Raw genomic sequence first — 25,732 nt, forward strand, 5'->3', positions numbered from 1 at the left:
GGGGCGGCGGGGCCGGGCCGCCATCCCACCCCCCCCTTCCCGCACCCCGGTGGGACCGCACCGGGCACAGCCGGCCCCGACGGACGGGGCGTCCCGCCGGGAGTGCAGCACCCCCGGGTCCGGCCCCGGCCGTCCCCTCTACGCCCCCCCAGAGCCGGGCCCTGGACGGATTCCCCGTGGTTTTGCCCCAGGGAGAGTGCGGGGTTTGGGAGCGGGGTCCCGCTGGGCCTCGAGCGGGGACGTCCCGGGGGAAGGTGCCCGGTCTGGGCCGGGGAAGGGGCTCGTCGGTCCCGTCAGGGTCTCCCGCTCCCCTCAGGGTGGGCTTGTTCCCCTGCTGAAGGCTGGGATGGTGTCAAGGGGCTCCTGCAGGGTGGTGCGGGGACACCAACAGCCCCCCCGTGTCCCCCGTCCCTTGTGTCCCCCCTCTCAGCACACACACTGCCGTCCCCAGCGCGGCTCCGTGTTACATTTCAGCGGGTGAACATTCTCCTTGGAGCAACTGGAGTCACTTCTCCGCTCCCCTGACATTTACATTTGCCACTTCTTTGGCACTACGTGAAGACTTGTCCCTGGCTTTTGTTTTTTTGCCCCAAAAGCTGCCAGTTTTCCCCCCTTTCTGACTCCAGGCTGCAGCAAAACTGCTGTGGAGTGTTTCAGAGGAACAGCCCGAGCCTTGTGGCTCCTCTGGGCTTGTCATTAGTGATGGAAGCTGCGCGGCGGTGAGGAGGGCTGAGACACCGCGACGGCGCAGGAGCCCATTAGCACCAGTTCGACCAGTGCTTGTGTGTGGGCACCGAATAAATCGCTCCGCTGGAAGCTCTGATTCACCCTCCTGAGAGTTTTAATTCCGCCTCTGAGGTCAGAGCTTTGGACCGAAAAAGCAGCGTTAGCGTTTTTTTCGGTGCCAGCTCCTGGCAGTGCCCCGTGCGTTGGGGTGATTGTCCCTGCACCCTGCAGACACCGGCCGGTGCCACCACGCCGCCAGCAAATTACTTCCTTCTGCATTTACCCGCCCTGCTGAGGAGCAGCGGTGTTAAAAGCAGGAGGGGAGGAGCGGTGGGGCACGCGGGGGGCTTCGACGTGGCTTCGGGCCCAGGGTGGGCTCTGTCCCTGTCACTGACCAGGGCTCTCCTCTTCTCCCCACAGATAATCCGCGTGCAGTCGCCCGAGGGAGTGAAGCGCATCACGGCCACCAAGAGAGAAACGGTGGCGACGTTCCTCAAGAAGGTAACCCCAGCCCCTTGGCGCCGTCCCCCCCCTGCTCATGGCAGACACGGGTGTCACCTCACTGGGCGGACGCACCGATGGCAGCGAGGATCAGCACACTGTGTGGAAAATGGTGTTTTTATCAGTGTAGCCAAAACCGGTTTTCTCGTTGCCATTCCAAAGGGAGAATAGCAACATTTAAGGAGAAAACTGACTCAGCTTTTCAGTTGGAGTTTCCTGGGGTGGGAGCTTTCCTGGGGGAGGAGGAGGTTTTAGTGTTCTCCTGAAGCACCAGCAGCTGGGGAAGCAGAGGCTGACAACGCCATAGGAAAGCTGGTTGATGGTTGAAGCCTGCTGGGAGGGACTGGCCTCTTCAGGCGTGATCCAGTTGAGACTCAGCTGCTTGATTTGCATCTTGAATATCATTTGGATGTGCTCTGTCTGCCACTGGTTTTCCGCTGTGGTTTTGGAGAGAGCAAGGAAGGAATTAAGGCGAAGTCTTAAGGTGATGTGAGAGCCTTCGGGGTCTCCTGGGAAAGATTTCTACCCTGGGATGAGGGGAACACACTGAGCGGGGGAGCTGTCAGGTTTGGCTGTAGCTTGTTCTTTTGTCCGATGCAACTGCTCAGTATTTAATGTTTCCTATTTAAAAGTGAGCAGTTTCTCCTTTTCCTTCCCTTCTGGAACTCTGCTGTAACCTGGAACCCTCAGATTAGGATTTCTTTGCTTCATAAGAGGAGTACTTTGTGTTCCTTTGCCTGAAGGGCCATTCTTTAGTCAGCTAGATTTCCTTTCCCCCTGCGAGGGGGAAGAGGAGCAGCCCGAAACCTTCTGCTGTTTGTGAGTCATTGGCTTTGTTGGAAGCTTGAGCCCAGACCACAGCAATCCCCATCAGACCGATTTCGGGGCTGGGTCAGAGACACTCTCTGCAGTCTCTGAGCAGTCTCACCTCAGGGAAAAAGCATTGATTTCAAAAAATATATTAAAAAGAAAAAAAAAAAAAAAAAGAAGTCTCTGGAACCTGTGCAAAAGGAGCTGCTCAGTTTCAAGGGTTCATATTACCCGAGGCGACGTGGAACAATCCTGCTTGTACCACTGCCCGGCAGAACAAAAGCACCAGCACTCACTGAAATTGCCTGTCGATCTGGGGAAAGCTGGATCCTCTTGCTGAGCTGAGCACAAGAAATGTTTGGGGTTTCTTTCCTAATATAGGGCTGAGTTGAAAGAGGGAAGTTGCAAATTTTACCACCGAAGATCTGTGCGTATTAATAGCCGTGGGTTTTAATGCTGAAATGTTAATCCATATGGTGGGTTTTGTGTTTAGCTCCATAGCTGGAATTAAACAGGCATCAGATTGCTGCTTCTATGCTAGCAATTAACTTAGACCTCCTCCTCGATCATAGAATTGTCTGGGTTGGAAGGGACCTTTAAGATCCTCTAGTCCAACCATCAACCTAACTCTGATAAAACCCATCACTAACCCATGTCTCTAAGCTCTGTGTCAACCCGGCTTTTAAACACCTCCAGGGATGGTGCCTCAACCCCTTCCCTGGGCAGCCCATTCCAAGGCTTAAGAACCCTTTCTGTGTCAAAACTTTTCCTAATATCCAACCTGAACCTCCCCTGGTGCAACTTGAGGCCGTTTCCTCTTGTCCCATCGCCTGTGACTTGGGAGAAGAGACCGACCCCCCCCCGGCTACACCCTCCTTTCAGGGAGTTGGAGAGAGCGAGAAGGTCTCCCCTCAGCCTCCTTTTCTCCAGGCTGAACACCCCCAGCTCCCTCAGCCTCTCCTCATCAGACTTGTGCTCCAGACCCCTCACCAGCTCCGTTGCCCTTCTCTGGACCCGCTCCAACCCTTCAAGGTCTTTTTTGTGGTGAGGGGCCCAAAACCGGACACAGCCCTCGAGGTGGGGCCTCACCAGTGCCCAGTCCAGGGGAGTGATCACCTCCTGAGTCTTACTCACTGATGACTTCAGAGAAGCTGCAAAAGTGTGCAAGAAAGTGCATTTCAGAGCAATAAGGGTCTCAAAAATCTGCCTTTTGTAGCACATCCTCAGGAAGGATGCTAACAGTAAACGCTGGGGTGCGGTCAGGTGAGAAATGAGTTAGCAACTAACTCAAGGCTTTTGTTTAATGTATTTTGGAATTTCCCTCCCCATTCTCCCCCCCAAAAAAAAACCATTGGTGAGGTCTGTGGCCTGACGAGCCGAAGTTTGACTCTGGCAGGTGGAAAGTTAATGCAGGAGAAGTTTGGAAATCATGATTCCACTCAAACAGCAGATGACAAATGGCAGCAAAGGTGACGATAGAGAAACTGCTTCCCGTGGCTTTGCTCGTGGGACAGCTCTGTGTGTGGCTCGTTGGATTTGTCCCTTGAGCAGTCACTGTCCTCGAGTCCTACCAAAGCCTCAGGGAGATGTACTTATTTAAAAAAAAAAAGACTATTAACAAGAATTTAGGAAGAAACTTGTCACCTAGAGAAATTTTTAGCGTCGCTTTTAAACTGATTGTGTTTTTAAGTGGCCAAATGTGAAAATTGCTGTTGCTGTGAAAGGGCGTTTGACTGATTCAGAGTAAAGCAGCCTTAAAACTGAACTGGTGTGAGGAGGAGCAGAGACAAAAATCTGCCTGGGGACCTGGAGGTGGCTGTTGTGAGGGGAAGTTCTCAGAGGTGAAGACCTGGAGCGAGGAATTCTGCTCGTAGGGAGACGGGAATGACGTGGCTGGTGTGAGCCAGAGAATTGGGATCATGGAGAGGAAAGTTTCCCTCCTTTTGTCGTGACAGCTCTTGCCTGGATTTAGATAAAATACTGCATTTATATTGTGTGAGTGAGAGACACGTTGTGTTTAACTTGCTTTTTTTAATTGCCCGTGTTACTAAGTGGTTCTATTTTTCTCCGTTTTCCTGCGCTCTTCAGAGACGCAGATGAATTCTGCTAAATTTTTGCAATAGAAGTTCCCTGGATTTCCTGCTTGCTCTGAGCAGCTTTCAGCGTCTGACTGGGGGTGTGAGGTTTCTTAAACCTTGTCATTCTTCTCTCTCTTCTTTCAGGTTGCAAAAGAATTTGGTTTCACGAATAATGGGTTTTCTGTCTACACCAATAGAAACAGGACGGGAGAGATCACGGCCTCGCAAAACAAATCCCTCAACTTACTGAAAATCAAGTGAGTCCTGACCGAGCGGGCTGGGGGACAAAGGGGGGTGTCTTTGTACAATGAGGTGTCTCTTCCCTGGGCTGGCCTGGACTCTTCCCTCCCAGCTGGCCAGCAGAAGGCAACCTTGGCTTTCAGCTGATGGGAAGGGGCAAGCTTGACTGCCGTGCCGAAATGGGGGCGATCAAAATGAGTACGTGCCAGGCTGTGACAACCATCTCTTTGGTCACTTCTTGCCTTGTGTTTGCTCGTTGCTCTGAGGCAGCAAAAGGCCTCCTGGTTGCTCGTTTCCAGCCCCTGGCAAACGCCCTCATCCCTGCTCTCACTCACACCAGCCTTTTTTTTCCTGCATCAGTGCCTGAGTCTGGTAGTCCCCTGAGCAGAAGCCAGGGTTCCTGCCTTCTGTAGCCGGGCACCGAGGGAGATCAGAGGTGCCAAATGCTGCAGCCTCTTCACGTTGGGTTGGGAACGTCTCCGTTCTGTTCACGTCAAGAATAATGTTAAACTGGTTAAAAATACAAGAGCTGTTACCACTGCGGGCAATGTGTCGCTTGAATGTGTCAGCGCTGGCAGCTGCCTCGGGAAAGCTGTGACTGGAGGGATCCGCGCTGGTCCTTTTCCCTGCTGGAGCTGTTGCTTCTCTCCAAAGGCTCCTTTTGCCTTTTTCTTCACCTTTTTTTCCCCTCTTGATGAAAAGATTTGTTGTGCAAATGACCCAAGCAGCAGTAAGAGGTGGCTACTGGAATGGCTGCAGAGGGCCACGTTTGCTAGTCTGTGTGTAGTCTGTGCTAAATGACACGTTCCTCCATGGTCGGGGAGGTTTGCTGCCCAGGAGCAGCTCCTGATGCTCTTGTGTTGTGTTTCCCCACCCGCAGGCACGGAGATATGCTGTTTCTCTACCCCTCGAGCCCAGCTGGCTCCTCCTCAGAGATCATGGACACCTCTGTCTCCCAAAGTTTGCGGCCTGTGGGGGCCCCCCAGGTGGTGGAAGATGAGATCGACCAGTATCTGAGCAAACAGGATGGGAAGATTTACCGAAACCGAGACCCACAGCTGTAAGTACGGGTGGATTTTGTTTCTGCCGACGCATCTGTGGCCTCACCAAAGCTCCTCTAACATCTTGTCTGAAACCAGCAGCCAGGAAACGTGCTGTGGGAACTGCCCCCCGAGCCACTGCTCCATCCCTCGCTCCCTTTGAAACGTTCACAAGGGAAAACAACCCTTGCCATTGTCCTGGAAGGTTAAATCAAGCTCTGGTGAGGCCAGGAAGGAAGCAGATACCAAAATCCCAGGGTCTTTGCCAGGAAGGACTCACTCAGAGCATCTATTGTTCTGATCAAGGTGGCCCCTGCTATGGGACTTGGGAGTGTGTGTTTTGTGCTCCTTTAAAAACATTTGGAGCTCTCTAGATTAAAATGAATACTTTGAATTCTTCCCCGGGATGTCCTGGCAGCTGGCGCTGTGCAGAAATATTCGGTTGTGCTCCGTGTGTGGCATGTTGCTTAATAAGCAGGAGCCTGCTGTCTGCAGGAGCTTCTGTTCCATATGGTCCCAATATGTTGCTCCTCGTCCTTGGGGTCCCGAGGTGACGGGGTGGCAGGGCCAGGTCTTGAGTTGAGCCCAAGCTGCTGCCTCAGCATCACCCAGCCACGGTGGGTGAGCCTCGAGGGTGGATTTGTTTTCTAAATCGTGGAGATCCGAGCTCTGACACCTTTCCCAGCCACCTGGGCAGTGCCAGCTCAACCCTGCGTCACCGTCCTCGGCACTGGGGTGGCTGCATGTGGCACCTCACCCAGGATGTCCCTTCTGTGTCCTCAGATCCCACTGTTCCTCCTAAAGGAAAAACACAGAAGGGAAGGGAACGAGTGGAATTATCCAACGTGGAAGCGGGACTTGGGTCTCTGCCTGCTTCGTTTTTGGCTTCCTCTCCATCACGTGCCTTTCTCTGAACCCGGGGAGTCCATTTGCCTCACAGAAATGCAACAAAGCCCAGCTTTGCCAAAACTTTTAGCTGCAAGAGGCTTAGGTAAACAAAGCAGCTTGTACTTTCTGTAAAAAAATAATAATACCACCGTAAATCTGCACTGGTGCTGCTAAAACATCCTCTGTCTGGATGGTTGGGTTTTTTTTTTAATTGCTCATCATTAACGACGTCCCAGTTGGCTCCTGGCCTGGGGTCTGTACTGGTTGTTAGCTTGGGGCTGGACCCCTCTGCAAAAAAACTTCTGAAAGGGTGGGAGTGAAAATTTTAAAGGCAATCAGGAATTCCTGCTCCGAGAGAAGAGCTGGCCCTGCCCCGTTGTGTTGTCTTCCCTGTGGTTTATCTTTAGCGCCGCAGCTCCCGAGGAAGTTTGGAGAGAGGTAGCCTTTACGTGGAAAATCCTATCTAACCTTTTCAGGCTGAGGAGAAACGAGGGAAATGGCACATTATTGAAACAATAAAGGCAAAACCCACCACTCCACGGCAAAAAACATTGTCTTTAACTCCACCACATTTTTCAAAAGAATAAATGAAGGTATTGTTCCTAGCAGGGAGCCAGAGCGCAGCGGTGGATATTTATGATAAAAAGAGTGTGTCTGGGCTTGTTCCTGTGTTTGTGAGTAGCAATCTGAAGGCAGAGGGATGCTGGGCTGAGTGCATTAGCAGCCCTTTCTGTACATTATCTCCACGATACTTGGTTAAAAGCGAGGCTGCAACTGGATCCCATCCATTTTTGTCTTTGCAAGAGCCAACGTCCAGGCTCCTCTCTAGAGGCTTTCCTTTGAAATCTCGCTCTGACCAAGTGCTGGGGCAAAGGGTGTGGAGGGATTTTTTTGTTGTTGTTGGTTTGGGTTGTTTTTTTTTTAAAGCCATGGCCTCAAAAGGAGACGTTTCCCCCTCTGTTTTGTAACTTTACCCAGCAGGTCTTTATCTGCCCGATAAACACGTCCTTCCCTGGTTGTTCCAGACCGTCCTCCAGCGCCTGATAAAGGATGAATACTTTGGTTGTCTTTTTTGTTCAAACCACCCAGGGCAGCCTTACCACGGCCATTTCAAATTCTTTGGGTTGAAAGGCAACCACAGCTCAGGGTTGTAAAACCCGAGAAGCTGTGACCTGACGTGGGTTCATGTGGCCATTTGGGGAGCGGAGCCGCTTGCCAGGGCCACGGGCATCAGGAGGGTTTGGTCTTGACCCAGGACGACTCTCAGGTTTAACCTGAAGCTGTTGCTGCCTCTTTATGTGAAATTATCTTGCGGTGACCCCTCTGTAATATTCCCTGGTGGGTGGGGAGTCGCTCAGAGCCGTACGATTGCACAGATCTTCTGCCTCAAAACTCTAGAGCAACTTTTACAGTCTGAATTCTCCGTTATTAAATAAGGTTTGTCACTACTTTTCTTTCTCTTTGCACAGGTGTCGCCACGGCCCCTTGGGTAAATGTGTGCACTGCGTTCCCCTGGAGGTAAGAGCCCCGAAAAAGTGCTCTTGGAAGTCACACAGAAGCACATCCTCTTGGATTTGGGTTCTTCTAGTATGAACCATTCCCTCAGGGTGCTGCCCACGTAGAGACAGCAGCTCTGGGTCAGAATCCTGCCAGGCACCAGCATCCAGGACTGCTAAAGCTCTGAGCCTTCGTGACCCTGGGTTTATTCAGTTAACACTCTGGTTTTCTGTAGTAAAGGGTTTAACAGAAAGTGCTTTAGAAAAGCTCCAGTTTTCCTCCCTCTTCACTCTTGCCTGGATCTTCTCGTTTCATCCCCTCTCTCATGGATCCCAGCGCTTCCCAGTTGAACCACAAATTATTCAGGTCGAAGGCAGCTTTAGTAACGCCTACAAATGTGCTAAGCTAAATAATTTATGGCACGAAGCAGTGATCCCTCAGAAGTCGCTGCGAGCCAGGATGGCTGTTCCCCTGCTCCCTGCCGTGTGCTCTGGAAGTTCTTTGGCCGCGTTTGAGCAGCTGGGCTTTTTTTTTTGTTTGGTGTGAAGATATTGAAAGGGAAAAGCATGTTGCCTTTGAGGCTCGTTGTGATTTGTGGAGCCAATCTGTTGTAAAGGTGGGAGGCGATAATAAAAGGCGCCGTTGTACGGCCCCGCTGTTCCTAGCGCGGTAGTAGCTGCCTTGAAAATGAGCCTAAATTTTCTTGATTGTTTCCACATTGGGAGCCGGTGGGGTTGACTCTAGAACATCCATTTGTTTAGTGATGGATGTATTATCAGACAGGTGTCTGACCTGGCTTTTCTTTTTGTGTGGTGTTTTTTGGCAGCCTTTTGATGAGGATTATTTAAACCATCTGGACCCTCCTGTGAAGCATATGTCGTTCCATGCCTACATCAGGAAGCTGACCGGAGGGGCAGACAAGTAAGAAAATCCGTGTTTTAAGGGAATCTACTTGGAGCTTCTCTTTGTTAAAATACAAATGAAAGTACAGAGGGGTCTCACTGGAGTAGGGTTGGGTGCAGCTGTTAAATGGCGAACTGAGGAGAAAAACAACATGGTAAAAAAAAAAAAAAAAAGAAAAAGAAAAAAAGGCAGGAGAAAAAAATGAAATTAAATCTGTCTCTTTCCATTTCCCTTTCGCAACGTAACTGCTTCCAGGAAGCACTACTGATGGAATGAGAGGGCCAGATGGAAGGAAAGAGGTTCCCTAATTACACCAAGCTCTCCAGCCTCGCAGAGAGACACTGGGACCGTGGTGGACCTGGGGAGCTTTGATTCACAAGTGGCTTTTCTTACCCAGAGACATGAACAGGACAGAAGGACAAGCCTAACATTCCTCAGGGCCTGATTCTGCTCTGTCCCGTGCTCTGTGTGTCCTTAGTGAACCCCTTTTTTGCCCCGGGGCTGTAGTTCACCCCCATTAACTGGGAAATGGGGTGTCCTGCCCCGTGCTGGGGCGGAGGATGCTGCACTGGCTCAGGCCAGACGAGTCCTGACCAGAGGGGAAGCACTCCAAGAAGTATTTATTTCTTTATTCCTCGCTGGGATGCACGTGCACAGCGAAGGATCTAAAGTCCCCTTCGGTGCTGTTGGGGAACCCACTGCATTCTGAAATGCAGCTCCTCTGAATAAGTTACAGAGGTGTCACCTTCTCCCTCCTGTTCCTAAATGCCAGTGGGATTTTTTTTAACGTTGTCATGAGATGCATCTCAATTCTGTCGTACTTTGGTTTGAAGGGAACTTCTCTTCACAGGAAGCCTTGTGCACGTGAAAGGGTCTCTCGTTTGTCCTGGTGGTATCATCTGTTGCTTCCCAGGTGCTGTGTAAATTATTTAAGCAGGGCCCCATGAGTTTTCTGATTCTTGCTCGATTTATCTGCCTCAGAGCTGAGTTGGGGACCACATCTCGGGGTGGTCCCTCACAAAGTGGGCAGCAGAGGTTACTGGGAGCATCCCCCTCCTTGGGAGTTTGCTTTGAGACCCTCTGGAGATGCAAAGCGTTGGTGCCACCCTCTCTCCTCTGCCCTCTGATCTTTCCAGCCACTTTGAGAAGCGTTTACTGTGGTAACAGCAGCCTTCTCTTTTCTTTCTTGCAGGGGGAAATTTGTTGCCCTGGAAAACATCAGCTGCAAGATCAAATCGGGCTGCGAAGGGCACCCTCCGTGGCCAGAAGGCATCTGCACAAAGTGCCAGCCGAGTGCCATCACCCTCAACAGACAGGTGAGCCGGAGCTCGGGGGAGCCCTCGTGCTTCCAGCTGAGAGAGAAGGGACTTGGCTTTTATTTTTGGAGAGATGACTTCAAGAACGGCCAACTTGGAGCAAGAAGCCTTTGCGTATTGGCAGTTCTGGGGGAAATGGCTGTTAAGGTCGTCAGTCCTTGCAGGAAAGGACTCCAAAATGTATCTGCTTCAGCAGTTTCCTCCTAACGTGGAGGCCATCTGAGCTGGCACCGCTAGCGATGAGTCCCCACTCTTGCTCCTCAGGGGATCCAAATGGCCACTCGCTGTTTCTTCTTGTTTCCTCTTAAATTCCACTGCCTTTTTCTCACTGCAAAGGCTCTTGGGGTTAAGGGCCCTGCCAAAGAAGCCGAGCTAATGGGGTGCTCAGCCCTTCCCCACGCTCCAGCCTGTGGTGGGTTCTTTGTGGTGGGTTTGAGCAGTGCTGGAGGCAGCAGACGCTGGGGGTGCTCAGCCCTTCCCCACACTCCAGCCTGTGGTGGGTTCTTTGTGGTGGGTTTGAGCAGTGCTGGAGGCAGCAGAGGGAGAGGGAGGGACCTGTCCTTGTCCCTGTCCCTGTCCCTGCTCCGGCAGGATTTTGCTGTGAGGGGTGACGTGTCCCAGCAGCGGGGAGTCTCTGGGGACGGCGACGGGCAAAGGGGACGGAGCCAGTGGAGGATGGCCTGACGCTTGAACTTTGTCAAACAGAAATACAGGCATGTTGACAACATCATGTTTGAGAACCACACAATTGCAGATCGCTTCCTCGACTTCTGGCGGAAGACAGGAAACCAACACCTCGGGTACCTGTACGGCCGGTACACCGAGCACAAGGACATCCCTCTGGGCATCCGGGCGGAGGTCGCTGCCATCTACGAACCCCCCCAGGTAAAAGCTGGATGCTCTGGCATCAGTGTCAACTCATAAAAATAATGGGGAAACAGAGAAACACGTTTTTGTTTGGGAAACTGTTTCCAACTGCAGCTCCATAAGGAAAACGGTCCCGTGAAACGGGTGTTGTGATTTGTATCTTTGCGTGTGTTGTGGCCACTGAAAGAATTTTCAAACCTAAATTTGCTCTTTGTTATTTTTACACTTTATTTTACACTACTCTGTGCTCAGACAGTTTAAAGCTGGAGAGAATTCATAGCAGTAGATTTCATTTTATGTGTTTCCTCGATGGCTGCATTTCCAAGGTTATGGTACGGAGCGGCTTGAAAACAAAATTCCATACCAGGAAAAAAACAAGTTGTGGCTCTTGCTTCAATTTCTTATCAGCTCCCTGGGAAAATGTAAGCAGTTTAATTAGAGAGAAATGAAGTCTTGTTGCCTTGATGAGACCTGATGCCTCGGAGCAGGGGAGTCCCCACTAGATGGTGCACGGCACCGCGCTCGGATCTGGGATCCTGCAGCCAGAAGTGGGTCCGGCCTCCCGGGCAACCCAAACCCTGAATTGGGTGTCGGAGAGCTGAAAATGGAGATGGAAAAGCCACTCTGCCCACAACACAAGGCTCGCCTTGGAAGTTTGAATTTGCCTACTGGCTTCTTTGCCGCTGATCAAAGCCGCTTTTCAAAGTGCAGACACTGTGTACAAACATATCATGGCGGGTCCTATGTTTGCTTCCTCTGGATGATTTTTGCAGCATTGGCTGGAGTCGAACGCAACAGATTTGTCAGTGGAAAAGAACAAATGGATCTTTGGGAGGGTGTGTGTGAGAGCAGAATGGCAAAGCCTTTTTATCAGTTCTTCCCTTTCTTCCCAGCACGGGCAGAGCCGTGCCCTCTATTTTTTCGGTTTCGCTGTAAAGTCCCTGCTTTGGAAGTTCAGATGCTTCTGGTTGTGCAGGGTAAAAGGGAGGCAGCTTTTCCTCGCCTGGTGAGCAGTCTCTGCCCTGCTTCTTGGCACGGCATCTCCCCACACGAGAGAGCTTCCCCCCAAAATGCACCCAGATGGAGCTGTGTTTTCCGGAGCGTGCGCTCTTGGATTCGCCCCTTCTTGGATTCACTGCTCAAAGGTTCAAACAAACAAAACGGCGGTATGAAACTGGCAGTTTGAGCACTCTTTTTCCAAGAGCTTTGGAAAAATTATAGAACCCCTTGCCTTTTCCAAAGCGCTGGGCAACAGCAGTGCCTGTTTACGAGTGCTGAGTCTTTCATTCATAAACCCCGACGCGGTTTGCAGCCGGAGCTGAAGGGCTCCGACAGGATGGGGCTGGGAGGAGAGGAGGTCTCTGGGGTGAAACCAGTCGGTGGTAACGCCGAAGGGGAAATCTAGACCCCTTCCTCCCTCCTGACAATGGCTGTGTGCTGGGGTTTTTCCTGTTCTGTTTTACTAGTGAGTTTTCCTTTGCTGCAGATCGGTACGCAGAACAGCCTGGAGATCCTGGAAGATCCGAAAGCCGAGGTTGTGGACGAGATCGCTGCAAAGCTGGGACTGAGAAAGGTTAGGATGTTGTCAGATCTCGTGCCTCTTTCTTTGGCGATGAAGAAAAGTCGTCGGCGGTTCTCGTCAGCTCCACGGGGTTATTTGGGCCCGTTTGGGTGTGCCTAAAATCTGGCTTAAGTGTCGGGAGCTCTTAGGCTTTTAGGTATGAAAAACAAAACGGGAGCGTTTTCCTGAGCACGAGCATCTCGCAGGGCTGTGCAGCTGAAGTCAGCAGTCCTCTGTCATGAACGACATCAAAGGGAGTAGCAAAGAAGCAGAAACACAATTTTCCCTTTATTTCTCCTCAGATAAGAGCCGTTCCTGGTAGCATCTCCCCGTCGAGTGCTAATTTGGCGCAGATGTAGCTGGAGTTGCCTCCCGAGTTTGTTCTTCATTTTGACAGAATTGGTGCTCCAATTTCAGGAGCGGAGGCTCCTGCTTGTTTTTTTTTATTCTCCTCTGGGGGGTCCTGTCTCTCGGTGCTGCTCAGGCAACCGGCCAGTTCATCTATACGTGCCTTTAGAGGTGGCCAGTCCCCCAGTAGCCGAGCCCCTGTCCTCTCCTGCCCCATCAGGACCTGTGGGCGTTGGGATCCGCTGGTTCCCTGACGTCTCTCAAACCTGTGCCGATTATTTTTCCGGTTAGGGAAATCTTTTGGTTTGTGTGAATGCCAGGAATGAGACGTACACAAACAAGATTTGACTTGCTAACGAAAACACAAATCAGAAAAGGCTCAGCACAGTAGACTGTAAACATCTGTGGTGAGGGCTTTTTGTTCTCCAAAGATAAGATCTTCTGCCTTTTGCCAGTGTCTGAAGCAAAGCTTCTGCGTGTGTGTGTGTGTTATTTATTTCCCTGCTTTTCCTCTGCTTCTCTTTTTGCCAGTGTCTGAAGCAAAGCTTCTGTGTGTGTGTGTTATTTATTTCCCTGCTTTTCCTCTGCTTCTCACATCAGATATTTTTAATCAATGGGACTTAACACGTTAACCCACTGCTGGTTGTGGATTTTTTTGCCTGTCTGGGCTCTGCTGGGAGCCTGGATGAGCTGGTTCCTCCTCGGAAGGGTTAATTCTGGGGGAGCTCCTGGCTGTTGGCAGCACGTGTGTGCGGCCGGGTTCACGCAGCGGTGTGTGTGTACACATCCCCACTCCTGTGTGCAAACACCGCGAGGAGAGCTGGAATGTGGGGTTTTTTTGGATGGGAGCAGGCTCCGATTTGGAATGAATCATACTCCGGTGGGAACATATGAGCTTTATCTTAACCAGCGAGCTTCAAAATGAGATCATGTGAGCTGCTTTGTCATCTGCTGGCGCTGCCCCTCCTGCCCCGCTCTCCCCGCTCAATAGGAAATGCTTTTTTTTGCTGTGGGTGGGAGGAGGTAGCGGCTGAGAGGCCTCTTGCAGCCTCCAGATCTTTCCATGAAAAAAAAAAAAAAAAAAAAAAAAAAAAAAAAAAAAAAAAAAAAAGAAAAAAAAAAAAAAAAAAAAAAAAAAAAAAAAAAAAAAAAGAAAATATTCCATAGTGAAACATAAAGCTGCAGGTGCCCCCGGCCGGCCAGCTGGCAAGGCTGCTCCTGGAAATCGGATTCAAATGAGCCCGGCACAGCTGGGAGAGCCATTTCCTTCAGGCAGCGTACAGCAGGGCCGCATGAGCAGCCAAGAACATCTTGTCCTGCTAGGAGAAATGTATAAGCTCTCTTCTGGTTTGGGGTTTGGGTTTGTTCTTTTGGTTGTGTGTGTTTTTTTTTTTTTTTTTAAATTTTCTTTTTTTTTTTGTCTTAAAGCGACTCTCTCTCCGTAACACTTCTTTATAGGTTGGCTGGATATTTACGGATCTGGTCTCTGAAGACACACGGAAAGGGACTGTTCGATACAGCAGAAACAAGGTGAGATTCAAGTGTGTGGCTGGTTCCAGCAGCTGGTGCCAGGGGGTTTGTGTCACCGTGCCAAGCAGAGCACGGAGCCAGGGCTGGAGGTGACGCCGGGACTGGAATTCTTGGGACATGTGGGTTTTTCAGAAGCTTCTACGCAAAAAGGAGTTCGAACTTGGGGTTTGAAGCTGCCCCCAGTCCTTCACCCCCTCTGCTTTTCAGAAAATGCTGCTTGGGATTGAAGGGAATTTGGCGGAGTGGAGGGAAACGGGGTGGTGTGAGGGGCAAACCCTGTGAGCAAAAGTGACTCAGCCAGAGGATGTTCCAATGGGCTGGGCTTGCTGAGGTGTACGTGGCTCAGACTCTGACCTTCGCAGCTTCCTGTAAGTCTAAAATCAATGATATCCCTATTTGGAAAATGAAACCCTGTTTAAAAAAAAAATTAAAAAAAAATGAAGGTGTGTAAAAGTGGGTGGAACTAGGAGCGGGATAGTCCTCGTGGTGAGAGCCAGGCTCAGGGCTGGAGAGCTGACATGTCACATTCTTTCCCCAGTTTCTGCAGCAACATTCTACGAAAGCGTGTTTTACTGGGGTGTTGGTAGTTTTCTTTGGCTGCAGACCAAGGAAATAGGTCTGGGCTACAGCACATTGTCCTTTTTTTTTTTTTTTTTTTTTTTTTTTATTGACATCTCTGCTCTTCCCTCAGGACACGTATTATCTCAGTGCAGAAGAGTGCATCACAGCTGGGAACTTTCAGAACCAGCACCCCAACATCTGTCGCCTTTCTCCAGATGGTCATTTTGGATCCAAGTTTGTCACAGTTGTGGCTACAGGTATAAACTGGCCTCGGCTTGTCCCAGCCCTCTTGGTTACACATGAGTTATCTCTTGTTAATAGAAGAAGAATACGCAGCTCTGCCAGAAGAAGTCAGACATCCTGGTCCCCATCTGTCCTATTTAACGAGGGGTTTGCTTTGCTCTATCAAGTAAAATACTTCTTCATTCTTTGTGCTGTCTTCTGCACAATTATTTACCCTGGCCCCTGCAGGAAACTTAATTGGGGCTCAGACCTGGAGCATCCACCTCTCTGATCCGGAAAGCAATTTTTTTGCCCGTAGCCAGGGGGGGAAAAAAAAACGTTGCTCCCTTTTCTGTTTCCAATCTTTAAGCTCCAAATCCTGTTGCCTGAAAGCGGCAGTGCAGAACCACAGCAATCCACATCCTGAGAGCTCCTCTGGCTGGTTCAGCATAAAGGAGGGACCTTTATCTCCCTTGTGTGGCTGTCAGGGAAACCCTTACGTAGGATGTTGTGCTCTTCCGGGCATGGAAACACATATTATTATTAATTATTATTTTGTTTGCCTGAATAAAACAGAGGAGCCTGTAAAACGCTTTGGCTTCGTCACCTCTGATTTTAGGCGGTTTTGCAGCAATTCTGTAGAGGGGCTGGGGGATGGTCAGTGCTGCCCAGGCTGCGAGGGGAGATGTTGGTGTGAGCTGGGAGAGCTGGAGAGCTGTGCTGGTAGAAGTTCAAGGCTCAGCTCTCCACAGGATGACACGTGTGTTCGTTTAAAATTTCCCTGGAGCAGATACGCTGGGTTCTGGGTCTATTTAACACAACGAGAGAAAAAAAAAAAAATGCTGGGAGAGCTGGAGAGTTGTGCTGGTAGAAGTTCAAGGCTCAGCTCTCCACAGGATGACACGTGTGTTCGTTTAAAATTTCCCTGGAGCAGATACGCTGGGTTCTGGGTCTATTTAACACAACGAGAGAAAAAAAAAAAACAACCCAAAACCAAAACCCACGACTTCCAAATAGCATTCAACATAAAAACTGAAAGTGTGATATTATACTCCCTCCTCTGAGCCCAGGTTTTGTAAGTGTTCCCGGAGCCTTTTTCTTTTTTTTTCAGCGAAAACACTCTCTTTCAGTTAACAGGCCCGTGCAATCAGACAGCTGCCTGCACATTCCAGACTGCTAAACGCATCCATCTTTCATTAAAGATAGATGTGTATCTCGCTTGCTCTTTTTTTTTTTTCTTTTTACTTTTATTTCTTTTCTCTTTTTCGTTTTAAAACAAGGTGTTTTATCGAGAAAATGATGGCTTGCTGCTTTTTTCAGGCCTTCCCCATGTCTTGGTCTATGTTTAATTTCTAGGAGTGTTTGTTCTGGAGCAGTGAGTGATTGAGGTTAGAGATCAAAGAGTAGAAAACGAATATTTCCTCTTTTCTGTTCCAGATAATTTCATTCTCTTCTGTTAAATCAGCCCATCAGGTTTCTATTTAAACACTTGATTCCTTCCTTTTGTGCCATATAAATATATTTGGATAGTTTGCATCAACTTTGCCTTTAAATCCTCTGCATGGATTAATTCCTATCCCCTCTTGAATTCCTACGTTTGGAAATAGTAACGTTTTCCTACCATCTGTCTGTATCTTCTCTTTCCAGTTGTATTCTAATGACACATGACCTGATGTTGCTTACATTATCCAAATTAAAGCGCCAAGCATGTGATCTACCCGTGAGCCAGGCTCTTAATTTCCACTTTCCATGTCAGATTTCCACCCAGCCATCCATTTCGGGCTGAGAAAACACTTTTTCTTCTTGTGCCTGACGTTACTGGGTGACCAGCCCTGAATCCTCATGGACTGGAACGGGCTCACTGGAGCTGTGTGTGCCCCGTTTTTGGTTTGAAGGAGAGAAGATACTCGCAGGGTAGTGGGGGGTGATGCCATCAGGAGCCGACCGAAAGGGCAGCTTCACCTCTAAGTTCCTGGTAGAACACTCGTGCTGTCACTCCGGGGGTCTGCCCTCTTAGATAAGCTGTGAAAATGTGTTTTAATAATGAAAAGTAGAGCTTAGAGGAGATTCTTGCCTAGAAGTACTTCCCATGTGGTGGTATCATCTCGCCATTCTTCGCTCTTAGCAAGACCGTCATGTTTCACGTTGCTCTTTTGAGTCGTTCCTCTCTGGGTTTCGCCGGGCAAATCCCCCTCCTCTGGGATTGTTTTAACCAGCCTTTTTCTTTTCCAGGTGGTCCCGACAACCAGGTCCACTTTGAGGGCTACCAGGTCTCAAATCAGTGCATGGCACTGGTCCGGGACGAGTGTTTGCTGCCCTGTCGGGACGCCCCCGAGCTGGGCTACGCCAAGGAGTCCAGCAGCGAGCAGTACGTGCCTGACGTCTTCTATAAGGTAAGAGCTGCCTGTCTGTGGGTGCTGGGAGCTGCACAAACGGCTCTGCTGCGTGTCTGGAAACCAGTATGGCCAGCTCAGGAAAGGATGTCTTTGAGGTCTGAACTATTTTCAGTAGGAACCGTTCGCCACATGTCCGCAAAGTAATTGCATAAGCTCCAGTTCCCCCTCGTAAACGTGCCACGATGGCTTCCAGTGCAGTGGTAGCCACTGGCCATCCAGCTTCCAGCCACCAAGATGCTCCGAATTCACCTCCTCTCCCCTATTTATTGGCTGTATTTGCCACGCTTCTCTCTTGATTTTAATCCCCAGCCGAGGATGGGGGTAGTGGTAGATAGTAAACTCTCCATGCGCATCCAGCTTCCAGCCACCAAGATGCTCCGAATTCACCTCCTCTCCCCTATTTATTGGCTGTATTTGCCACGCTTCTCTCTTGATTTTAATCCCCAGCCGAGGATGGGGGTAGTGGTAGATAGTAAACTCTCCATGCGCCAGCAGTGGGCCCTTATGGCCAAGAGGCCAATGGGATCTTGGGCTGCGTAGGGAAGAGTGTGGCCAGGAGGTTGAGGGAGGTCATTCTCCCCTTCTGGTCTGCACTGGTGAGGCCACAACTGGAATCCTGTGTCCAGTTCTGGGCTCCCCGGTTCAAGAGAGACAGGGAACTGCTGGAGAGAGTCCAGCGTAGGGCAACAGAGATGATGGAGGGATTGGAGCACCTCCCTGATGAGGAAAGGCTGAGAGAGCCAGGACTCTGTAGCCTGGAGAAGAGAAGGCTGAGGGGAGACCTTCTTAATGCTGACAAGGATCTAAAGGGTGGGTTGAAGGAGGATGGAGCCAGACTCTTCTCAGTGGTTCCCAGTGACAGGATGAGGGGGAACGGGCACAAGCTGGACCATGGGAAGTTCCACTCCAATGTGAGGAAGAACTTCTTTGGGGTGAGGGTGGCAGAGCCCTGGAACAGGCTGCCCAGGGAGGGTGTGGAGTCCCCTTCTCTGGAGATCTTCAAGCCCCACCTGGATGCTCGTGAGTGATGTGCTCTGGGCAGCCCTGCTTTGGCAGGGGGGTTGGACTGGAGGGTCTCTAGAGGTCCCTTCCAACTCCAACAATTCCGTGAGTCCATGAGTTCAGGCTCCTCCGCTGCACAGCCGTACGATGGGTGCGAGCGGCAGGTTCCTTCTGCGGTGCCAGGGATGGATTCTCTCCTGGATGACACACGGGCAGCAACCGGGCAGCAGTTGGAACAAAACCCAGTATAGTTTGTGGAGCAAGAGTAGAGATGGTCCTGTGCATGCTTCTCTGCAAGAAAAGGAAGGTGGAAGGCTCTGGGAGCCGGGGCAGGGCTGGGGTGTGCTCCTGGCTTTACCTTTTAGTGCTGGGGTTGCTGCCTGTGCCCAGGTCCCATGCTCAGGTTGGACAGCAAACTCCAAAAAACTGGTCCTGAGGAGCAGCAAGGGGCATGTGCATCTAGAGCGGATCCAAAATACTCTTATTTGAGGTATCATGTAAGAGTGCTGCTGGTGACCCATCCAGGGCAGGTTCTGGTACAGCTGTAGTGATGAATGGACTGTCGTTATTCCCTCGACACTTGTTTCTGGAGATTTTCAGCCCCCCCTGTATCAACCCCCCGATATTAGAAACTGGGGGACGGGATCTCTGCGGAGGCTAATAGTGCTGCTTCTCAAACCCGTGTACCTTGGTGCCCCGTGAGCCGAGGACAGAGGGATTAATTAATGGCGCCGCTCGCCAACTAATTAGCCATCCATCACCCGAGTTAGTTATCTCATTCCTGTCTGGGTCTGACACTCACCGCTCCTGCTGCCTCTGTTAAACCTGTCCGTTAAGGAGCGTAGGAGAAGCAAAGCCACCTTCGTTTGGGACAACTTGTGTCAAAATCGTGTCAAAATGCTCTTTTATGCCCTGAACCAAGACTGGGATGTGCTGGCCTGGCTTGACCAACCCACAGGACTCCAGCTTCTCCTTCCATCCCTTCAACCTCAACTCCTGCCTTGTCTTGACGCCACCTGAAGGCGAGGAACACCTGGTGGCTAAATTCAGCGCTGGAGAGGAAAGGTGGATGGAAATGTGTGTTCTCTTCCCTCAGCAGGCAGACAGCTCGCTCTCGGGAGCTGATAATCCAGGTCGGATTGAGATACAGCGGAGCTCCATTGTGCAAGGGTTGGCCCCAAACACGAGGATGAGCTCATCTCCTGGCGTGCCACGGTCCTGCTCCGGAGGAGCCCCGTGCTGTGCCGCGGTCGGGGTGCAGCCTCACAGGAGGTCCCCCTAGGTCTGTGTCCCACATGTGGGCCACCCGGGGTGGCTCGGAGTCGCAGGAAGCTGGTGGGTGTTCCCAGAAGGTCTTCACTCCCCTTCGTAATCCGAAGCGGGGAGATAAACAAAACGCTAAGGGATGGCTCCAGCCTCCCGTGGAAATTTCCATCAACCACTGATTCACTGGGTCGGGCTGCAGCTTATTTCATATGTTTTATAACTTCTACCCCCTAATTGCCTTTTTCGTGGTGTGCTTAAGGAAGGCTTGAGGACTGCTCTGGCGGGTGTAATTGTCCTTCAGCCTCAAACGTGTTTGGCTGTCGGATCCCTTCGTTTTTTTGGAATGTTCTTAAATCAATGGAAAGCTTAGTCACTGCCGGCTCTGAAAACCTTCGGGGTCTCATTAAATGCGCGAGGCTTGAGGTCAGAGACACTACCTCATAGTTACTGGGTTGGTGACAACAATGGTGTCAAAGCCTTGGTTCAGTGCAGGATGAGGAGTCCAGCTCTTGGGCTGGCGGCTGCTTCAGGGTCCAGCTCCCTGCTCCCCCTTTTCTCCCCAAAACTGCAGGAGCCACGCAGCTTTCTCCCCAGTCCTTGATGCAGGGGTTCCCCTCTGTGCTCTGTGTGTGTCCCCCCCCCAGCTAACTTTGGGAAGAAAGCTGTGCTTTTGAGTAGTTGCTGCATTTTGTCTCAGACAGAGGACTTATCGCTGGTAGAGAGAAAAATCCTTATGTATTTTTCTGTGTAAAGTGCGAGTGTTCATTTGAAAAGCCCTTTAGGATGAAAGGAGCTCTACAAATTTATTCTAATTGGACGAGGACCAGAAAGGCCGGTGTTTGTGTGGCGTGGATGTATTTATAGAACAGCTCTGCATCCAGATGCGAGGCAGAATCCCTTGGAAGTCTCCTATCTGTCTGCAGCAGGGGAAGGCAGCGGATTCACCTTCGGCTCCGCGAGCAGGGGAAGGTGCTGCCGGTGGTGTCTCCAGCCAAGTGTGACCAACAACTGCTCTTCAGTCACGGTGTTCAGAGAGGGTGTCTCCTACCCCTGCTCGCAGCCAGCACTGTTATTCCAGGGGTGGCTGTTGGGAAGTGCAGCTGGATGGATAATTCCACAGGCCAGGAGGGCTGTGAGGACCCACGCTGCAGCCTCGGGGACTTTACTGCAGCGAGGAGGTGCTGGTGAAGAAAGGAATGGCCAGTTTTGGTCAGCAAACCTTTTTTTCCATGGTTTGCACCACGTTCGGTGTTGGTGGGGTCGGAGCAGGGGCCACCACGTCCCCTGGGGCTGCAGCTGGTCCTGCCTGAGCGTGACTCACCTCCGTGGTGCGTTACAGACGGGCTTTTCTTCCATGGAAATAGGAAAACTGATGGCACCGCCGTTGTCCGGCCTCGGGAGGTTGAGGCGTTTTTCCTCAGCCTCCAGCCTTGTGATTTCTGTATTTCTTTACCATTCTCTTTATGTTGGCCACTAGCCCTGCGGCTTAGAGGAACCACCCCAGTGGAATTGGCAGTACGCGCTTTCTACACGCGGCCGTTGCTTTCCTGGCCTGGGAAGGTTGGAGTTGTGCTCTAGCGTGAAAGTCGAGGGCTTTGGGGGACTGCGAGTACAAGTTGCTTTGCTCTGAGGTTCCTCTCCAGGTAAAATTAGCCAGGAAGGAAGAAAACATCCCCCTTCCCCTCCTGGGTTGTCTGCGGAGCGTCACGGCTCGGCGCCGTTTCCAGTTGGAAGGTTGCACAACCAGCACACGCTTCTTGGCCAGTTGAGTGCAACAAAACTCATGAAGGAATGGCTCTTGTCAAGACACAGGCGCCCAAATCGGGGTAAAACCGCTCGCTTTGTGAGCAAAGATGATGTGGCGACGGCCGTGTCACCCCGTTTCTCAGCCGGGTGAGGGGGACCCAGCTGGGTGTTAAACCTGCTCACTTTGTGAGCAAAGATGATGATGTGGAAACAGCTGCTTCACCCCGTTTCTCAGCCGGGTGAGGGGGACCCAGCTGGGTGTTAAACCTGGGCGTTCTCTGTTCCCTGCCTTCTGCCCTCCAGCAGCCGCCTCCTTCATCCATCTGGCTCTAGAAAATACCCGTGTTGATTTTGACGTCGCTAAGGATGTATCTTCCAAACCGTGGGGTGATTTATTCCGAGCTGAAGTTGCTTGTAGGTGCCCCAGCCAGCTGCGATCCCTCCCCGTGGGCTCCTGCCCCCCGAATCTCCCGTGTCCCCCTGCTCTCAGCTCCCTGCGGTCGATCTGCTGAGCCCAGTGCCCTGGTGTTGTCTCCCTACTCCCCACAGACCCGTCTGCTCTGGCTTCATGGGCATCTCAACCCCCCAGCTTATGGGGGAAAGAGATTACTGGGTTTTACAGACCCTTTGAAACACGTGAATAATTGGATTTGGGGACTGGGTGGCTTTGTCTCTTATCACAGGTGTTTGTCTCTGCTCAGTGCAAACACGGAGATGGCATCCTCGCTGTGAACTACCTTTTACAGCTGCCTTAATGTTCCCCTGAGTTTCTGTGGGATGGTGTAAGATGAAAGCCCTTCGTGATGGCACTGGCATCATGAAAGAGCCCTTTGTCCCCATCGAGTGTGGCCCTGGGGGAGCCCTGTGATTCGAGCCGAAGGGGACTTACCTCTGAGCCAGGCTGTCCCCACTGTCACGTGTGTCGCTTCCTCCCCTTCGTTCTGAAATCCCTTTTCTTGGGAAAAACTTGGGGGGGAGTTTGCACCAGCAGCGAAGGACTTCCCCTGCCTGGCCTCCTACCAAGGGTTTTTGCTTTGGGCTGGAAAAGCCGCCTTTAGCCTTAAATGTCCCAGCTGCTCTGGGGAGGAGGATGCTTGATTAGCTCCTGAGGAGTCTCCAGAGAAGGGTTTCAACTCTCACTGACCTATTGCTCTTGGAAAAGTCGCTTTGGTTCTGCGTGTTGGCCACTCTATCCATGTGAGGGGGGCAGGACCGCCTGGCAAAGCTCCTGGAAATCGGCAGAGGGAAGAGCAAGACCGGGCTTTATTACACCCGGGAAGGACAGAGGAGAGACACTCCCAGCTCCACAGTGAGAGCAAACCTGTGGGGGTGGCCGATGGCATGGGATGCTGAGGGCTGTCCGGCCCTAGGACGTGGACCAGGAGCATCCCTCCTGGCTGGCAGCCACTGGGGCTTGCTCCCCTCGGATGGAAATCCCAAAGCCACCCAGAAGCTTTTCCCATCCCTGCGACATGCTCTCTCCTATCCTTTTTCCTGCTCCACCTCCTCCCTTTGCCTCCCGACAGCGGGTCCGAGAGGCTCTAATCGGGTCCGAGAGGCTCTAATCGCCGCCCCTGATGCGATCTCCAGTTTGTCTTGGGGATGATTCATCCTCCAAACCCTCCAGGTCTCGATGCTTGATGTTTGTCCAGGAGCCAAATACTTGCGCCCTCGTTAACCCCTTCCTGGCCCCCCCCCCTCCTGCCTTTAGGGGGTCTCAGGCTCCGGGGCTGCAGCAATAACGTGCCGAGAGGCGCTGCCGGGGCCCTGGCTGCTGCCAAGTTCAGGATGAAGATGTTTTTCTCCCAGTTTGACGTTTGTTAAGGCCTTTAAAACATAATCGCCCAATAAAATGGTGCGAGGGGGTTGGAGAAGAGTGCTGGGGTGGGGGAAGAGGGGCTTTTCTCTCTGGGGGGAGCAGGGTCGGGACGTGTCCATGAGGTTCCAGTTTGGTGCTAACAAACAGCCTCCTGCACGTCTCGAAGGCCTCGGCAGCGTGACATGAAAAAGAAGGCATTTAACGTGGAAATCCCCAGAGGCGGAGATTAAAGCGAACAGGTGCTGGAAAAATGTTTCTGCATATTAGAACTTAATTAGATTTGAAAATGAATTCCAGATGGGCTAATTATGCGTTGAGTTGTTGCAGGTTGGTTCTTGCAGGGGCAGGATTGCGTCGGGGAAGCCGATTCGGTCTGATTGGATTTGATTCCTGACTCGGGCGGTATCGCCGAGATCTAGAAGCAGGTTTAGCTTTTCAGGGCCTGTGATCTCCCTGAAAAGGCTCCGCGTCTCCTCCTGCTCCTGTCAGAGCCAGAGAGAGATCTGAGGCCACGAGCCACCAGGCTCATTGCTGAAATCACCACAGGGCCAACAACCTGTCATGTTCAAGGAGGAAAGATCCTTATCGGAATTGCTTTTAAAAGGCGCTTCAAAGACTGGAAGGTAGATTTTTTTTTTTATTTTTTTTTTTTTAATTTTTTTTGTAGAACGGGCAGGGTTCCTGGGGCTGGGGGGATGCTTGGGGAGGGGGCTGTGCCCGCGGGGGGAGCAGCGTGCCGCAGCCTGCCGGGGTGGCTGTGCCGGGCGAGCGGAGCGTGAGAGCGGGCTGCTGGCTGCCACGCCGCATATTTCTGCTGTGTAAATACTAGAGTAACCCAGAAATGCTGATAAGCGGGGGAGTGGCGTGCTCTGGGGGAGAAAACAGGGCTGGGGAGAGGAGGAGGAGGAGGAGGGTGTCAGCCCCGGGGACCTCATCCCTGTGCTCCATCCCGGGGATGCCCCTCACCAGAGCTCCCCCAAACCCGTCGGGGTGACGCGGTGACGGCTCGGCTCCGGGGCCGCCTCCAGCCACTGGGACTTGTGTGAGCTCAGTAAATGTAAACTTTAATGGAAGGTCCCTGATTGGAAATTATGGGGCGGATGATTTATACGGGGCTCGATGAATGATTTATAACATGTTAAATGATGATTTAGGTAGAAAATACAACCCCCTCTTACAGAATCTTTAATGAAAAGTGTCAGTTCTCATGAATTTATTTCTGAAGCTGTGTTTGAACTCGGCATGTTTGACATAAATCACGTCTAATTGTCATTTTATGATTAATGAACATATGCTGGCCGTTTTTCTCCATAATTAAACTTTATGTTCAATTCGTCTGGCAAAGCCAAACAAGTTTACGCGTTGTGATGTGCTGGCTCTTCAGGTCTAGTGTATGAGAAAGTGCCTGGATTTCCAATTCCCAAGCCAGAGCTGGATGAGAGACTCGTGGCCGGTTTTGCAGAAAGTCAGGTTTGCCTTGGCTGGGGAAGCAGATGTGGCCCCGTCCCTCCCTTTTTAGACAAAACTGCTCCTTAAATGGCATTTATGCTGCTTGGATAATGCCGGGCAGCTCCGACTGAGGCAAATAAGACTGAGGTGGCTTGTGACGACGAGGAAACAGAGGTGCTGGTGTATGAGAGGGCATGGGGCAGCTTGGCAGCACCTGGCCACGTACCAGCAGGTTCTTTCCTCTGCCCTTAGAGATCTGTTGGAGCTGAGGATCCTCAGGATCCTGCACGGGTGTCTCCGGGGCAGGATCCCGTAGGGCTTTGCTCTTGCTACCCCACTGAATAATAACAACACTCTTCTTTTTTTCAGGACATAGACAAGTTTGGCAACGAGATCACACAGCTGGCTCGCCCGCTCCCGGTTGAGTACCTAATCATAGATGTGAGTATTCCTTGCACTTGTCTGCGGGAGGTGGTCAGGGCGGAGTGAGGTTCTTCTCTCACCTCTGAAATTCCCGTCGGAGGTGATTCACAGGGCAGATTTTCCTTCTTTCTCCTCCCTCTGTTGCCAGGCATCTCTAGTGCAGAGGTTGGTGTGGCTCTGGGGTCACTGCAGTGCTCCTGGAGGAACTCAACGTGAGCTGGCAAGGTGTGGTGGCAGCCCAGAAAGTTCCTCCTCCTGCAGTCTGGGCTACATCCCCAGCAGCGTGGCCAGCAGGGTGAGGAGGGGGGATTCTGCCCCTCTGCTCCCCTCTGGGGAGACACCCCTGCCAGTGCTGGGTGTCCCCAACATCAGAAGGACACGGACTGGTTGGAGTGGGGCCAGAGGAGGCCACAGAGATGCTGGGAGGGCTGGAGCCCCTCTGCTGGGAGAACAGGCTGAGAGAGTTGGGGGGGTTCATCCTGGAGAAGAGAAGGCTCCAGGGAGACCTTAGAAGCCCTTCCAGTCCCTAAAGGGGCTCCAGGA

The 25,732-nt window shown here is 51.5% G+C and overlaps 1 protein-coding gene across 1 annotated transcript in view; it reads left to right on the top strand.

Annotated features, from left to right (window-relative positions):
• Nucleotides 1–25,732, top strand: part of NPLOC4 (NPL4 homolog, ubiquitin recognition factor) — a 32,594-nt gene that overhangs the window by 559 nt on the left and 6,303 nt on the right. The window contains exons 2-13 of the mRNA XM_014956588.1: nt 1,147–1,227; nt 4,260–4,372; nt 5,236–5,415; nt 7,753–7,801; nt 8,607–8,701; nt 9,876–9,999; nt 10,705–10,884; nt 12,353–12,439; nt 14,234–14,305; nt 14,997–15,123; nt 17,321–17,481; nt 25,136–25,207. Of these exons, the coding sequence (XP_014812074.1) occupies nt 1,147–1,227; nt 4,260–4,372; nt 5,236–5,415; nt 7,753–7,801; nt 8,607–8,701; nt 9,876–9,999; nt 10,705–10,884; nt 12,353–12,439; nt 14,234–14,305; nt 14,997–15,123; nt 17,321–17,481; nt 25,136–25,207 (1,341 nt within the window). The remainder of the gene's footprint in view (nt 1–1,146; nt 1,228–4,259; nt 4,373–5,235; nt 5,416–7,752; nt 7,802–8,606; nt 8,702–9,875; nt 10,000–10,704; nt 10,885–12,352; nt 12,440–14,233; nt 14,306–14,996; nt 15,124–17,320; nt 17,482–25,135; nt 25,208–25,732) is intronic.

This window comes from Calidris pugnax, unplaced genomic scaffold, assembly GCF_001431845.1.
Source record: "Calidris pugnax isolate Ruff unplaced genomic scaffold, ASM143184v1 scaffold312, whole genome shotgun sequence".
In the NCBI taxonomy this organism is placed as follows: Eukaryota; Metazoa; Chordata; class Aves; order Charadriiformes; family Scolopacidae; genus Calidris; species Calidris pugnax.